The sequence below is a fragment of the Pipistrellus hanaki genome, assembly GCF_964339955.1.
Source record: "Pipistrellus hanaki genome assembly, chromosome: 12".
NCBI classification, from domain to species: domain Eukaryota; kingdom Metazoa; phylum Chordata; class Mammalia; order Chiroptera; family Vespertilionidae; genus Pipistrellus; species Pipistrellus hanaki.
The window spans coordinates 15,141,724-15,158,363 of record NC_140514.1 but is presented as its reverse complement, the minus strand read 5'-3'; the positions used below and the strand labels follow the sequence as shown (position 1 = coordinate 15,158,363).

Here is a 16,640-nt window from a genome sequence, read left to right as displayed (position 1 = left end):
CTGTCTAGTTATCTCTGGGTCTGGGTCTGTGTGTGTGTGTGTGTGTGTGTGTGTGTGTGTCCTGGCGGCTCTCTCCACGGCTCTCCCGCTCGCTGCCCGTCCCCTCCCCCTCCGCCAGCCACCGCCTCCCTCCCTCCCTCCGCGCGTCTCCCCAGTCCTTATTTGGCTGGGCGGGAGGGCTGGCGGGAGGAGGCGGCCCGCGGGCGGGGGGCGGGGGGCGGGAGCGGGGCCGGGCGGAGGAGGGCGGTGGGTGGTGCTGAAGGGACAGCTCCGCGGCGGCGGCGTTGGCGGCGGCGGCGGCCCGGGGCGCGGAGCGGGTGCCCAGCGCGGGAGCTTGCGAGCGCAGCCATGCCCCAGGCCGCCTCCGGGGCAGCAGCAGCGGCGGCCGGGGCCGGGGCCGGGGCCGGGGCGCGGGCCGGGGACGCCGGGGGGCCGGCGGCGGCGGCGGCCCGGGCGGGACGATGAAGCGGCAGAACGTGCGCACGTTGGCGCTCATCGTGTGCACCTTCACCTACCTGCTGGTGGGCGCCGCCGTCTTCGACGCGCTCGAGTCGGAGCCCGAGATGATCGAGCGGCAGCGGCTGGAGCTGCGGCAGCAGGAGCTGCGGGCGCGCTACAACCTCAGCCAGGGCGGCTACGAGGAGCTGGAGCGCGTCGTGCTGCGCCTCAAGCCGCACAAGGCCGGCGTGCAGTGGCGCTTCGCCGGCTCCTTCTACTTCGCCATCACCGTCATCACCACCATCGGTAACTCCTCGCGGGGCAGGGGGCGGGGACCCGGAGCCGGCGTTCCGGGGAGCCCGCTGGGGAGGGGGTTCCCCGGTGGAGGGTCTGAGCGCCGAACCCAGTGCTTGCACAGCCCCGAGTTGAGCCCGGCGTGTCTGCTCCGCGGGCACAGGACTGGGGGTGGAGGGGGCGGGGGGGACAGGAGGAGGGTTTTGGGGGGGCCCGGCGTCGATTCCTGGCTCCGGACCCGACTCTCCAGCCAGCGGGGCCAGCCCCAACTTGTCCCTGCCAGGCTGCGCGGGGCCCCGGGGGACTCCGAAGTGTGTGAGAGGATCGGGAAGGAGCCGGGCGAGGGAGGCCGGGGAGGAGGGGTGTGGTCCGGCCAAGCCGTGGACCCGGGCCGCTGAGTGCGAGCCCAGCCGAGCCGCTGGGAGTGTGCGACTCCTCCCTGTCCCTGCAGATGGGCTGGGGCTCCGGGGACACGTGTGGCTGCAGGGACTCGGCACTCGGGGGACTCTGGGCCACTCTGGGTTCCTGAAACACCCTGTATCTGTGGGCTGTGGGGAGGTGCCTGTGTGTGTGAGTGTGTGTGTGTGTGTGTGTGTGTGTGTGTGTGAGTGTGTGTGTGTGTGAGTGTGTGTGTGTGTGTGTGTGTGTGAGTGTGTGTGTGAGTGTGTGTGTGTGTGTGAGTGTGTGTGTGTGTGTGTGTGTGTGAGTGTGTGTGTGTGTGTGTGAGTGTGTGTGTGTGTGTGTGTGTGTGTGTCCGATTCCGAGAGTTTGTGCCTTTAGTGTTGTCAGGGTGGCAGAACTGGCTCTGGGAGCCAGATGCAGCTTTGTCTGCCTCACCTCACAGGAATGGCCTCAGTTCCCGTCTCCAAGCCGAGGCCAACCGCAGCCTAGGAAGCTACACACACACACACCTAGGCTCTCTCACAACTCAGGCACAGGCGCGCGCACACACAGGCACACGCATGAGCACACACAGGCACGGGCACATGGCACACCACGGATGTCCAGGGAATAACTCTTCAGGGAGGCCCTTGCTGTGCTGTTCAAAAGTGACCAGACAGGAGTGAACGCCTTCCCCACCCCCAGGACGCGGAGGACCCAGCCAGCTCCTCACTTCTGCCCCTGTGTGACCTTGGGCAAGTCCCTTCCCGGGCTTGGGTCTCAGGCTCACTGCCGGACAACAAGAGCTTGGCTACAACGAGCTCAAGGACTCCTCCCCGTCCTGAGGTGCTCCCACCCACCTTCCTCCAAAGCCCCCTGGGAAGCCACCGGGGGCTGGTTCCTCCACCTCTCCTGTCTCCTCTCCTCCCCCGGGTCCCCTCCTTGCCTTGGCAGGACTCCCAGGGGCTCCTTGCCACTTGGCATGGCCCATGGCAAGATGACAGTGTTTTCCCGAGAGGCCACAGGAGTCCTGAGGGTAAAGGCAGGGCTCGGGGCTGTCCCTGCCCTCTGTCCGTCTGTCCGCTGCAGGACTCTGCGGGAGGCTCCACGTCTCTCTGGGGACCACAGGGAGCTGGCAGGGCAGTGCTTGGATTCCTCTCTTGGACGGGGGGGAAAAAGGAGCCACAAGTAGATGTGGCCCCAGTGGGGGTCCCTCTGGGTTCTGCTGACCCTGTGAGTTTAGAGTAGGATGGCCAGACACGGGCCCTGCCCGAAGCTCAGGTTTGCTTTCCTGGGAAGGACCAGACGGGGTCCTCCCTTTGCCCCTCCACCACTGCCCTGCCACCTGCCAGGGTTTCAGGAGCAGCGAACATTCTCAGGCCTCCCTGCTCCCTCTTCCCACACACCATGCCCGTGGTTCTGTGCCCCCTTTCTCTCTCAGCCCCATGTACCTGTGGCCCGACTCCTCGGGAACCTCCCAACTGACTCCTTGCCTCCAGCCTCATCCCCCACAGGGCGAGTTCCCCGGGACAGTGCTGCCAGAAAGAGTCTCCTCAAAGCACAGCTCCGGCCACACCGGTATGCTACTCCACAGCCCGCGATGGTCCCCTACCCGTGGAGTCCGGTCCATGCGCCTTATCTAGTTTCAAGGTCCTTTGTACCTGGCTGCAACCTCGATGTCCAACTTCATTTCTCACTTCACACTGACATGATCCCTCCACTGCAGCCACGCTGTTCCCCCAAGAACACCTCAGGTGTGGCCGTCTGACACGCCTTCTTCTCTGTCTCCTATTTAGCTTGTCCAAGCTAACCTTCCAGGTCCCGCTCACACCCCACTTCCTCCTTAGAGTCTCCGGGAACACCCCAAGCCACTGCTATGGGCAATTGCAAGACTTATTGTCAGGATGACACTGGAGGCGCTTTTGCATGGTTACTTAAATTTGAGGGGCTGTGTTTGGTCTCTTTACCCACACCGTCATTAACCTTCACGTGGGCAGGGCCTTCTGGTCCCCATCTCAGTGCCCCCTATGCTTGCACCATACCCAGAGGCACAGAGAAGGCTGTTGATGGGTTTAAGGTGTGCAGAAATGAAAAGACATCCTCTTTTCCCTCCATCCCTGCCGTCTCCCAAAGTGTCTGTCGTCCTCACCAAGAGAGATGCTAAAAGCTGGAGGTAGAGACAGATAGAGTGTGGTTCTGTGATTATTTATTTATAACATGCCGGGCAAGAGGAAAGACAGCCTCAAAGCACAGCCCTAGGGCTGTGGGGGCTCCAGACTGGCACAGCCCACTCCCTGCCTCCCCCAACCATCCCTGGCTTTTTGTCACCTTTCACCCCGGCTATGCCATCTGGCAGGAAGGTGTCCATAGGAGCCCTACAGTCTAGGCTGTGATCAATGGCTGGAAAGGGCTTTATATGAGACTCATTGACCCAAAACCCAAAGACAGCAGCCTCTGTCCTTCTGACTCCTTTGGGGACCCAAATGGATCTGCTGAGGCACCAGCAATCCCAGCGGGATAGGACAGTGACAGAACCTCCCATTCATTCAGCTCCCTAATGAGCACGGTGCACTTTCACCTCAGCCTTCATAGCTCAGGGATGTTTCCAGGGCGGGTGTTGTTAGCTCCATTGCACAGAGGGGGGCCTGGAGACTCAGGGAGGGGAAGGGACCCCCCAAAGTAACAGCTGGTGAGCAGTTAGAGCAAGAAGCTGGGTCTTCGGACTCCAAGTCTAGCGCTCTTTCCCCTGCTGCTTCCTCTGCCTCCCTAGGCTGTGAAGCCCAGAGCCGGCCAGGACCAGCATAGCCAAGATATGCTCGGTGATGCCAGCTTGCAGGGCACCCACCATGGGCAGCCTTGATTGGTTGAGGGTCAGCAGGGTCAGCATTAGTCATTCACCTGGTTAGTCACGGTCTCTGCTGGCTGCAAGGATTCCTCAGCTCCCATCTCTGGTCTCCTAGCCAAGAAACGCTTCCATTCTTGGGCCTCAAGTTCATCGTATACAAACAGAAACGGGGAAGTTTAACCTTTCTGGCTGTTGAGTCATTAAACTCCTCCGGGGCCCCAGCCCCATCTATTCATAGCTGGAGGCTGTCGGAGCAGGAAGGGGTCTGGAGATCAGCTAGTGCCCCCCTCCTCTGACAGAGAGGTGGTGGGCGCCACATAGCCGGAGGGTAGCAAAACCTGCCTCCCAGGCCCCACCTTGTTCAGGACTCCTCTTTATTTAGTATCATTATTAACAGCAACAACAATAACAGTAGCCACCATTTCATACCTACTCTTGGGCAGGCCCTATCCAAAACTCTTTCTTCCTGTCCCCTCAATTCATTCCCTCACCTACGCTCCGAGATGGGCATGATTACCTACGTTCCTTTCAGGGCAGGAACGGAAGGCTCTGGGCGTAAATGACTCACCCGCCGCCTTGTGACTTGAAAGGAGGCACCTGCCCAGATTCAGCTGCGCCTCTCTGACTCCCGTGCTCTGGCTGTCTTGCCAGTTCCTTCTCCTCTTCAAGAACTCAGCCCAGGCCCTGTGTCTTGAGGACACCGAACAGCCACAGCCTGTCTTTCCCCCAACAAAGCCCTCTCCAGCCTGCTGCTTCCCCGCATCCCGCCCCCTAGCCACGCACTAGAGCTGTGCCCAGCACCAGGCCAGCCCGGGGCTGCCACGGGCTCACAGGTGCCTGTTCTCCCACCGCAGGTCCCAGAATCCGAATGGCTCTCAGGCCACATGAGGCCACATGAGGCCAGATGGTGATTCGCTGAGGAGGGGCTGGAGCAGACACGCTTCTGTCCTGCTCTTTCCTCGGCCTCCAGCTTCCTCTCCTCAGGTCCCCGGGGCCTGGATTCGATTGTGAATTCAAGCCGGCCGCTCACTTGTTCCATCTTTCCAAGGAGGGGGTGGAGGGGAGGTCTCTTTAACCATAAAAGGGACCTGCCATCCCCAAATCCCAACACCCGAGCGAAAGGAGATGTTAGCAATCATCCCAACACCTAAGAGGTGAGTGACTGGCCCGAGGTCACACAGGAAGTTGAAGGTACGACCCTGAGTAGAACCTGCACCTTTGGGCGCCCAGACTGACCTTCTCTCCATCACCCCAGCCTGTTCCCCTCACGACCCACCATCTCTCTTAGCGCTGGGCCCCAGCTGCTCATCACCCCACTGTCCCCCGTCCTCTCTTGACTTCCCAGCAGGCAATAGCCCCACAGCCTGCTCTCAGTTGGCATTTCCTTCCTCCCTGCCCAGGCCACTCCTCGGCTTCAACCACACAGACCTTGGCTGAGGGAGGTGTAGAAACACAGATACTGGCTTCATCTCTCAAGCCACCCCTCTACTAACTCCCCTCCCTCCCCCCCCCCCCCCCAGCAACCCCGCCACCAGCTGTGTGATCTTGAGCAAATTTACTTAGTCTCCCTGAGCTTGTTTTGTCATCTACAAAATGGGAGGCTAATATCTGCCTCCCAAAGATTAAGTGGGATAATATAAAGAAAGAGCCCGGTACAGAGTAGGCACTTAATAAACAGCATCTGCAACTACTGGTGCTATTAATAGTATTGTCTGTGTATTATTACTTCCCCACAGAGGGAAGTGCTATTTCCCAAGGACTTCTATGACCACAGCTAGCTCTGCTCCTTGCTAGCAGGCGGGGACAGGGGGGCTGAAAACCAGAGGCTGCTGCCCCCTTCCCTTTAACCTCCTAATCCCACCCCCCATCCCAGGCCTCCTAGGTTACCACGTATGCCTGAGCCCACCTGCCATCCAGACCCAGGGCCAATGCTCCCTCCTCTGGGCAGGAGACCCTGGGGAAAACCAATTGAGAGAGTGAGGTGCTCCGTGATAGAACCAACCCTGAGTTGGAGCAAGGAAGCAAAAGTTCCAGTTCCACTTAGTTCAGCTGCTGGTCCTCTGTGACCATCAGTTTTCTCACCTACAAAACAGATGTATGTGCTCAGAGGTCCTTCTGCCATGCCTCCTGCCTACATGCCTACCTGTCCGGGCCCCATACATCTCAATGGGGACTGGAGGAAGGGGACGGCAGGCAGATACATGGAGGGAGTGGGGTGAGAATGGGATGGAAATAGAAGACCCACGGCTGGCCAGAGCGGAGACAGGACAAACACAATAAGTATTTTCAAAGAAAACATAAACAAGCACAGATGAATCTAGTGCAAAGCGCCACTATAAACAGCTTTCAGCTGGCAGCACACACGGTGGCTCTGTGAGTTGGTTTTGTAATTTAAAAGAATGTAAAACTGATTTCCCTGCAGTCAGCTTGCCAGGGAAGAGACCGCTGGCCTTGTGGGCACCTTAGCTGAGCCCGGGATGGGCACTTCCTCGCCCTTGGACCTCATCTCTGCCTTGCACGCAGGGGAATGGCATGGGTCTCTACCATGTCAGGCGCTGACCCAGGCCCTTCTTATCACCTTCATTCCCACGACCGCCCTGGGAGGGCTGGCGTGATCATCTTATTACAGCCAGGAAAGGGCAGCTCAGAGCTGCAGAATGTGGCCCAGGGCCCTACAGATATAAAACGACAGCCCAGGGGCTTACACCCAAGACTGTAGGGAGCATCTTTCCCCAGAGCCCTCAACTCCCCAACCCCCACAGAGCCTCTGCCATCCCTTCTATGGGAGCATCAAAGTCATGAGAACGGCACCGGGGTCTGTGCAGGGCACTCCAGCTGTGGCCTGTTTCAGGACCGATTGCCCGCAGGACTATGGATAAAGCAGGCAGCCCCAGGAGAAAGCAGAACGTTAGCCCCAGTCCTCTCGTTTTCCAGTGTGGACACTACAGTTCAGATGGGAAAAGGGACTTGCGAAAGGCTACACTTCCCATGGTCCTCAGAGCTGGCCTTGGAGCCCTGTGTACTGACACTTCACTCCATGCTGTGGGTCCTCCTCAGACTCTTAGAAAAGAGGGCAAACTGCCAGCCAGCCTCGTCTGCTGGCCCCGGGCCTCCTCCTGACCCCTCCATGAGCCTCTGGTCCTCAGAGAGTCACCTGACCAATGCCTTTTGTGGTCGTCGATAGAGCAGTCAAGGGCCAAGCTCATGCCACTGCCTCTCTGTCCACATTTGCTGGTTGTCCAGAAACTGCAGATGCTCAGGCAGCTCTCTGGTGGCTCCCTGGCCTCCTGGGATCCCTGCCACTGAGGCTAACGCCCCACTCCTGCTCCCTCCAGTGACACCTAAGGGACTCTAAATGAAGGGGCACTGGTTGCTATGAAAACAAGGCAGGAACCTGACCTGGGAGCTACAGATAGGGTTCGTTCTCTCCTGAGAAGCCTTAGACAAATTGTTCATTCTCTCTCTCTCTCTCTCTCTCTCTCTCTCTCTCTCTCTCTCTCTCTCTCTCTCTCCCCCCACCCCCCACCCCTTCCCCTGTATTCATCGGAGGAACAAAAACTTCCCTAGTGTACCTCAGTCTTCCCATCCATATAGAGGCGGGTGCCCACAAGGGGACATGATGAATGCTAGCCTGCCAATGTAAAATTTTCTATGCTAATGTTTCCCAAATGATCAGATCCGGGTTTGATCTTGTTTAAATGCAGCTCTTGAACCACTTGGTCTGGGATGGGGCCTGAGACTCTGAATTTCTCACAGGACCCCAAGGGACCTGATGCTGTTGATCCATGGTCCATCCTTTTAGTGACAAGAATCTAAATAACCTGGAGACCTGACTTCTGGGAATAGTCATGTGACTGTGGTTTTAAGAACAAGAAGGTTTAGAACTGGGAAAATCCTTAGGAATCTGGTCTTGGAATGTTAGAGCCAATGGTCTCAGCACTGATGGACCCTTCTCTGCGGCTTAGAGAGGGGCTCTGATTTGTCCCATGGGAGCCAGCCGTGGAGTCACTGTGGGTGGGAGGGAGAGGAATGCAAAAGGGCTTGTCCCATAGGGAAGCCTGCAGACAAGAAGCCACTGGTCCTCGGCTGTCCTCCTTTCCTCCCCTGTCTGCCAGGAAAGTGCCTTAGATCCAGGGAAAAGAGGTGCTCCAGAGATTACATGTCACAGTGGGAAACTGGTTCTTCCCTCATGGCATCTACCCAGAAGCCCAGGGGCAGTCCGACCTCCTGCCCCCATTAGAAGAGGCTCGGGCTCATTTCTTCTCACATGGGCTGGGATCCAGACAGCCAAGGCCCAGAGAAGTCACCAGGCCCAATGGCTACCAGATACCTCGCCCTGTTGCCAGCGACAGCGTGGAATGCAGGTAGCAGGACAGGGCCCACTCTTTTGTAGACCCATCAGGCCACGTGTGTCTACACATGTATCTGGACATCAACAACCTGGGCAACATTCAGAGGAGGGGAGCAGAACGTCAAATGAAGGGCACTTGGTGGGGGCGGGCCTGCAGAACATGAGTGCTGCCTTCAAGTATCTGCTGGGCCAGTGGTCGGCAAACTGCGGCTTGAGAGCCACATGCAGCTCTTTGGTCCCTTGAGTGTGGCTCTTCCACAAAATAACATGGCCTGGGCGAGTCTATTTTTAAGAAGTAGTGTTAGAAGAAGTTTAAGTTTAAAAAATTTGGCTCTCAAAAGAAGTTTCAATCTTTGTACTGTTAATATTTGGCTCTGTTGACTAATGAGTTTGCCAACCTCTGTGCTGGGCTATTAAAAGGTAAAAGCATCAACCTTGGGCTGATTAGGCGCATGGGGTTGAACCAGCACCAGTGGGTGGTGTCCATAGAAAGATTTAAGTCCAATATAATTCAGATCGTATTAGCTTTGAACTTGACCAAAGATGGACTGTGTGACCTTGAGAGGTGGGGAGTTCCCCATGGATAGACATGCACCAGAGGTCACCTAGATCCGTCAGGATCTACCAGAAAATAGAACCAGTGGGAGATACATATTATGAGATGTATCGCAAGGAACTGGCTTATGTGATAATAGTAACTGGCTAGGCAAGTTCAGAATCCACAGAGCAGGCCACCAGGAAGGACAGGCTGGAACTCCTGCCAGCCTAGGGGGAAGCTGCTGTCCACCAGCAGAATTTCTTCTCCGGGGAATCCTCAGCTCAGCTCAGAAAGCCTTTCAACTGATTGAATCAGCTCCATGAAGATTATCTAGGATAATCTCCTTTACTTAAAGACAACTGATTATGGACTTTAATCACATCTACAAAATGCATTCACAGCAAAATCTAGATTAGTGTTGGATTAAATAACTAGGGCCTTTATTAAGCCTAGCCAAGTTGACACGTCAAAAAATCATCACCCAGTTCATATATCAGACCAGGGGGCTGCAATAACTGGCTGTTAAGATTCTTCCCAACCCTAAGATGCTTTGATTTCTTGATCATCCTAGAAAGCTAGAGCACCAGAGTGGGACTCAGATGTGTCCAGAGGGGGCCCCATAGCCTCTGGGTCACTTCCAAATAAACCAAGGTTTGCCTTCATTTTAGTCAGTTTACCAGAAATGATTGAGCTCTCCTGAGGGCCAGGCACTATACCAAGAGAATGGAAAACTGGGGCCCAGATCCTTCCCCAAGGAGTCTCTGGGCCAGTAGAATCCTAAATCCACAAATTGAGTTGTATGTGTGCTAAGTCCTTGATTGGCAAACTGGGCTTGCGAGCCACATGGGCTCTTTGGCCCCTTGAGTGTGGCTCTTCCACAAAATACCACAGCCTGGCGAGTCTATTTTGAAGTGGCGTTAGAAGAAGTTTAAGTTTAAGAAATTTGGCTCTCAAAAGAAATTTCAATCGTTATACTGTTGATATTTGGCTCTGTTGACTAACGAGTTTGCCGACCACTGTCGTAGAGGGGTGACTGAAACAGGGAAGTGAGAAGGCTTCCTGAAGTAGGTGGTGCCTCAGACGGGCTTGGGCGGAGAGGGAGGACTTCAGGTGAAGATTGGCAGTGGGAGCTTTTCAGGATGCAGGAACAGCGTGAGGCCAGCTGAGGGCCATGAGCGTGCCAAGGAAAGGTGGTTGTGAGCAGTTCCTGGAGAAGCTGAGTGCTGGGCTCCAGTGAATGGACTTGATTTGACAGGTGCTGGAGGAGGGAAGTGACAGATGCCAACCTGTGTTTGGATCCACTGACCTGGAGCCTGCCCAGTGGGGTCCCCATGACTCCAGGTGAATTAGGGGTTACCCTCATCAGCTCAGTTGAACTGGTGGGTGTCCCACGACCCCACTTGAACACGAGGGTAATGACAACCTGAACCCTGCTTGCCCCCTTCCTCCTCTCCTGGTCACGCAGCAGACCTCCGCCAGCCCCCAGGACACACTTCCTTTTCTGAGCACAGCCCCACTCCGGAGCCCAGACCACCGCCAGCCTGTGGGTGGTGTGCGGAGGCCGGGGCAGCGCCGGGCTGAGAGATGATACTCTGTGGATATTCTCTGCGTAGACAGCCCCAGGGCCCCTCGCAGATCCCCTTCCTCTCTGCTCAAGGCCCCACGGCTTGGCTCGGACTCAGTGTCCCTCTTCAGGAATGCGCAGGGCCTCTCCTGACCACGGCCCCGATGCAGAAAGAACCATCTCAGACACATCCGGAGAGGCACATTCCAGCCTGCGGGCCACGGGATCATCTGCGGGGGGGCGCTCTCCAGAGACCCAGATTGTCCGGCTCCAGCAGAGCTGCCGGGAGAGAGTGGCCCCATGCTCTCAGACAGGAGGAGGCCTCTCTCTGGGATGGGGAGAGTCCTCCTGAGGGTGCAGGGGAGCTCCCCGAAGCCTGGGGAGCAGGCAGAAGCGAGTCTTCGGTGGATGCAGCCGAGGGGTCTTCCCTGGGTGACTCCATCCAGATCTTACACCCCACATGAAGCAGCCATTCCCCACGGGGCCTGCCTCAGTTTCCACGGTCACGAGCCAAGGCTGCCGTTCCCTGGGAGGTTTCGATGGGCTGAGTTCGCTCCGTGTGTTACCTCGTTGAATCCTCACTGTCCCCATTTCATAGACGAGGACCCTGGGGCCCAGCGGGGCTAAGAATTGTTCCCAGCGTCATACGGCTGGCGTGTGGCAGAGAGGGCCGGGTAAAGCGGGCACCACACTGGGTCCCACGGGTTCTCTTCTGAGCCTCCCAACAACCCGAAGGTGTAGGTACCATGATTCCTACTTCGCCAGACATTGGACTTGAGAAGGGTGAGGTCACTTCCTGTGACCCAGAGCCAGCAACCGTGGGAGCAGGCATCACATCCAGAGCTCTCCCTGCGAGGGCTAAAGGTGGGTCACCCTACTGCACGGGCGTTAGTGCATTTCAGAAGCACATGGCAGCCTGTTGGGGGCAGGAGGCAGTGCTGTGGGGGCGGCTGTCACCGGGTGGCCTTCGTTCCGTGCATTGGTCAACACCGTCCTTCTGGGCAGGACAGGAGCCTGAAGCTGGACATAGGAACAGAGTGATGATGCTTGAGCGTGGCCAGTAAATGTGGGGGCAGGGGGCCTTGTTGGGGGTGCTCACTGGTGCCTTGCTGAGGGGGACCATAGGGTAAGATGGCCCCTGGGCGCTGAGGAGGAAGCTTGTCCCAGGAGCATCAGTTGTCTGGGCCAGAGCCACAGGTGTCAGGGCCCAGCCCCCAGGAGTAACTCATTAGACCTGCACTCAGCCCAGGAGGCGGGAAGTGTTACATGCTCCCCACGTGGAGGAGTCGAGCTCAGGCACGGGAGAGGAGGGAGCGTCTTAAGGTTGCACTCTGCAGCTGGGGGGCTGGGCCCCTCTCGGGCCGTGAGCCGGCAGCTAGCATTTTCCTTCGGGGTTTCCTTGGTCTTTAAGGAACATTCAAGGGGCAGCAGAGGAAGAATCTTCGGTGTTGGCAGGCCAAAGCGCCTGGAGTAGCCAGGTGGCGGAGACAGCAGGAGCCAGTGGGTGGCCCCAGGAGAAGGTCAGTCTCCGCACCCGCTCAGAGGAGAAAGGGGGCTGAGAGTGCCCATGGGGGTCCTGCGGACAGGCCGTGGCTCCCCTTCGTGGCTTTAGCGCTCAGCCTGCTCTCACACAACCCCAGGGAAGGGCTCCAGCCCAGCAGGCCCCTCGGCTGGCCGTGTGAGGGTCACCTACCCGGGAACAAACCAGGGGCCTTGGTCAGGCTGAGCCAGTGTGCCGCCCTCGTCAGCATGGCCTGCCTGGTGGATTGTCCACCATGGGGGTTAGTAAGACCCTCTCGGGCTGTTCATGGTCCTTGATCCACCTCCCGATGGGGCCAGAGAAAGGGGCACCTGGATCCAAACTCAGTGGCAGCCTCCTTCCCTCTGGTGTCCTGCTCAGCTCCAGGCCCCGGAGCTAAGCATGCTTGTATTCCCAGGGATCAAAGAGGCCCTGGTGTCCCTGGCTGCCCTCGGGGCTGTCCAGTCGATGAACAGTCGACACATGCTTTCTGGGCGTTGTGGCGGATAACAGTGCAGCTGACTGAGGGAAGTGGGGGACACAGTGCCCTCCACTGTTTCTCTGCTCCTACCTGGCTGTGAGACCCACAGCAAGTCACATCCGCCTGGGCTTATCCGCAGAGGACCGGGCTGGTGGGGCCTGAGCCCCGTACAGCCCTGACGGCCTCTGGTGGGCCCGCCCCTGGCCTCGGCTTCTCCCAGCCCCTCCTGAGAGGCACGGTCCCTGGGACTACGCTCTTGTCCCCAGTTCACCCCATGCCGGCGGAGCCCTAGAGGGACTTCCTCTGAGGCCAGTCCCAAGAATAAAGCTCTGTCCGGGACCTCCACGTCAAACCGCCCCCCCTTCTGGAAAGAAAGCATTTCGGACTGCGGCCCAGGCCCCGTTATCAGCAGAGCGAGTCCGCTGCCCCGGCCCCTGGGACGGCTGGAATGCAGGAGCCTCCCCCCCAGAGAGGGGGGCCGCCCGGGCTGGCAGCTCCCACGGTAGCCCGTTGGGTGTGGGAGGAAGCCGTGGTGCTGAGAGCAGGCTGACCCCAGCCAGCGCGATCTGACAGGGATGGCCTGCAGAGAGGTGCGGGCGGTCCGACTTCCCACATCGCCGCTGGGCCTGAGCCCGAGCCCGCCAGGGGGAGCGCGACGTGGTCAGTCCTGCAACCCAGGCCCTGGGCTAACTCAGAGGCCTCTGGGGCTGGCCGCCGAGATCCTGCTCATGGAAACTGTGACCTCCCACCCAGACCCAGTGACTCGGTAGGCCTGTGAGCGGCCGGGGTTAGCCCCACGTATTGATATCTGAAAACGTTTACGGGATATTACACAATGACCCATTGCGGAACATGCACAGGCCAGTGGAAGGTCCCAGCAAGCATCTTCCTCAGCCTCTGGCGGGAAGGAGGTCCATGCAGGGTGCAGGCACTGGTGTGCTCACGCAGACCAAGGGCGCAGCGTGGCAGAGGACGGCAATGCCTGGGGTCCGTCAGATTCTTTGAGGATCACTGATTCAGTCAACCTTTCTCTCTTCCACATGAGACTGAGAACGGGCGAGGGAGAGGTGGGGAGCGCTCCCAGCCCCACCCCAGCCCCTAGCAGCTCAGTAACAGAGCCAGGCCTCAAACCCAGGCCGCCTGACTCCACCTTCAGGCATCTGCACAGTCATCCCTCCATCCCTTTTGTTTTTCTGAGCATCTTCCATGTGCCAGGTGCCATTCTAGACCTCAGGGACCCACCCCTGTCCTCATGGTGCCCACATTTCAGAGGAAGCAGACAGTCGAGAAACTAAACTATGTGGTCGCAAATAAAATATCATCTCAATGGTAGCAAGTGCCAGGACCATCTGGGAGCGCCTTCCCGGGCGGGGGCCTGTGTCATGCAGAGATCTGAAAAGGACCTTCCAGGAGGAAACAGCAAATGCAGAGGCCCAGACAGGGGCCTGCCTTGGCGTGTCTGAGGGACAGGAGCAGAAAGAGAGATGTAGGTACAGCCTGCTGAGCAAAGAGGTGGAGATTGAGAAGGATGGCCATGGAAGCCCCATCAAGAGCTTGGGTTTTGTTCTAAGAGGCCTGGAAGTCCCTGGGAGGTCTTAAGCCGGGTTGTGGTGTGATATGACTTAGATTTTTACCAGGTCCCCTAGCTGCTCGGTGGAGGTCAGATGGGTGTGGAGTAAGAGGGAAGCCGGAAGGCTGGCCAGGCTGCAGTTCAGTGACTGAAAGCCAGGATGACGCAGGGCTGGACCTGGTGGGGACTGTGGAGGTGGAGGGCAGGGCGGATTGAGTGGTGTCTGCGAGGCAGACTTGGCCGGACCTGCTGATGGATAGGAGCAATGCCATGGAGAGGGCGGGAGGGAGGGGGAGGGGGAGGGGAGGCAGGGAAAGACGAGGAGGGACTTTGGCCTGCGCCTGGGTGGAGGGTAAGCGTTTCCTGAGTGGGGGAATAAAGCCTGGTGAATAGCGGGTTTGGTCAAGAGATAAGATTTAAGACTTCTGTTTGAGACACACAGGTTAATTTTGAGACGCTTGTAACAAATCCGTGAAGGCAGTTAGAGAGACAAGTCTGCGGCTCACGGAAGAGGTCAAAGCTGAGATATAAATTTGGGAGTTATCAGACGGACATAATTTAAAGTCAGGAGGCTAAATGAGGTCAGCTGGAGAGAGGGGAGAGCAGGCCTGGGGCCGGCTCCTTCGCCTGCAGCGGGAGGTGGACACCAAGGGGCTGGGGAGAGCGGTGTGGAGGCCAGGGGGCCAGTGTCGGGAGAGGGAGCCGTCCACTGCCAGCCGCTGCTGGGAGATCGGGTCAGGTGACTGCAGAGAAACAACCAGTGGGTTTGGCAACCGGTGGCCGCTGGAGACACTGACGGGGAAAACGGTGTAACATTCAACAGCTTGTTGCAGGAGCAGGGCCGCTGAGAGGGGCCGGGGGCCTTCTGTGTTTGCCCGGAGTGGGAGTGAAGAGCCGGGTTCCAGGGAAGGCAGGGAGAGAAAGAACACGATCGCAGCTCAGTTTCAGGCCCCTTCATAAATGCTTCACACACCTCCTCCTGCAGAGGCCCACGAGGTAGTGATCATTATGTCCATTATGCAAATGAGGCCCGAGGCCCAGCAAGGTTATCGGCTCAGGGCACCCGGCCAGGGACCTGAGTCCAGGCCTGTCCATCACCCAAGTCCCTGCTCACCATGCAGCGGCCCCCACCTCCCAACGGCCAGCTCTGCCTGCCTCTGCTTGCAGCTTCTCCCCACCCCTCCTCCCATCTCCCCAGCGCAGCCTTGTCCTTTGATCATTCGGTCCACCTCCAGCAGTCTCAGCCTCGGCCTCCCTCCTCCTGGAAAGCTCTGCCTTTCCTCTTTGATCCTGCCCCTCTGTCCCCTGCTGCATCCTAAGCTGGGCTTTATGCCCCACCCCCACCCTTGTAAGATGTCCTCCCACCAAGGTGGGGGGAGGAGGGGAATCTGCAAGAGTTTTCAAGAGCCTTAAGGGAGCCTGGACCTGTGTGTTTGCGAGTGGGAGTGTGGGGGTGTGGCTTCTGCCCGCTTGACTGCCATCTCTAGAGTCTGGGAGCTTGGGGGGCCTGGCCAGCCTGCTGCTCAGCCCCTGCTCAGCACTGAGGGTCCAGAGATGGGAGCTCACAGGCCAGGAATGCCTACAGGGGCAGCCAGGAATGGGCATCCAGAAAGGCCATGCATTTTTACCCCAATGGGGCAAGAGGAGCCTCAAAGTCCTTCCCGAGAGAATGGTACAGATGAGAAGTGGTGGACAGGAGTCCTAAACAGGATATAGTTGGCAACACTGGCCACCTGGCTGTCCTAACATGTGCTTCAGAAAATTGGGAGAGGGGGTGCACTCAGGACCTCAAAGTCCCTTTTGGAGCCAGAGGGATTCCAGTGGGAAGTTGTGGACGAGGCCCAGAGACTAGTGAGGTAGAGAAGCCCTGGTAGGGACTAAGGCATGGAGCTCTCTTTCCAGCCTGGGGGCTCCCATCCCCCCACCCCCGGGCTCCCCAGCCTCCCTGCCTGGTTGTGATGAGGGAGGCTTCCCAGGATGCCCAGGGCCTCCTTCAGCTCCTCCATCAGATCCTGAGGCCTGTCCGCCCCCACTGCCCTGGGAGGGCCTGGGACCTGCCTCCCTCTGGAGGAGATGAGCAGAGGGGACCTGGCATACAGACAGCCCTGACAGGGGGCTGCAGTGGTAATTAGCTTCTCACACATCCCCTGGGTTATTTTTAAGCCTGGCTCTTCCCTGGTTTATTTTTAAAGTAACACTGGCACGTGGCTGGCCGGCTGCCCTTCCCAGGTGCCGGTGCCAATTCGGGCCAGGAATGAAGCAGGGCAGATGTGGCCCCCTACCCGGGTCCCCACTGGGTGCCAGAGTTAACCAGCCCCTTTCCGCATGGCCAGGGAGGTTCCTGCTGGGCCCAAAGCCTGGGTCTGGCCTGGGGGGAGCAGGTGGGCCGGCCGCGGGGGGCCCACAGCCCGCTCCCACCTCGCTGTCCTTGGCCGGGTCACCTCACCGGCCCAGCCTCAGCCTCCTCACTCCTCCTGGGGTGAGTGATGCTGATAGCTGCCTCTCTGAGGTCACACACTCCACAGGGAGTGAGAGGCTAAAATGCTGCACACACAGAAGAGCGTATTAGGATAACCTGCTCCCCACGCTGTCCTGCTAACCCCCCTCCCAGCCAGGCCCTTCTCCCTGGTGAGTGACACCCAGTCTGAGGCTCCTCTGT

At 58.4% G+C, this 16,640-nt stretch overlaps 1 protein-coding gene across 1 annotated transcript in view; it reads left to right on the top strand.

Moving 5' to 3' along the window:
• The first annotated feature begins 335 nt into the window (after positions 1-335).
• The window catches only part of KCNK3 (potassium two pore domain channel subfamily K member 3), a 36,875-nt gene continuing 20,570 nt past the window's right edge, over positions 336-16,640 (top strand). Inside the window, exon 1 of the mRNA XM_084901396.1 lies at positions 336-744. Within this exon, the coding sequence (XP_084757522.1) occupies positions 462-744 (283 nt within the window). The 5' untranslated portion in view covers positions 336-461. The remainder of the gene's footprint in view (positions 745-16,640) is intronic.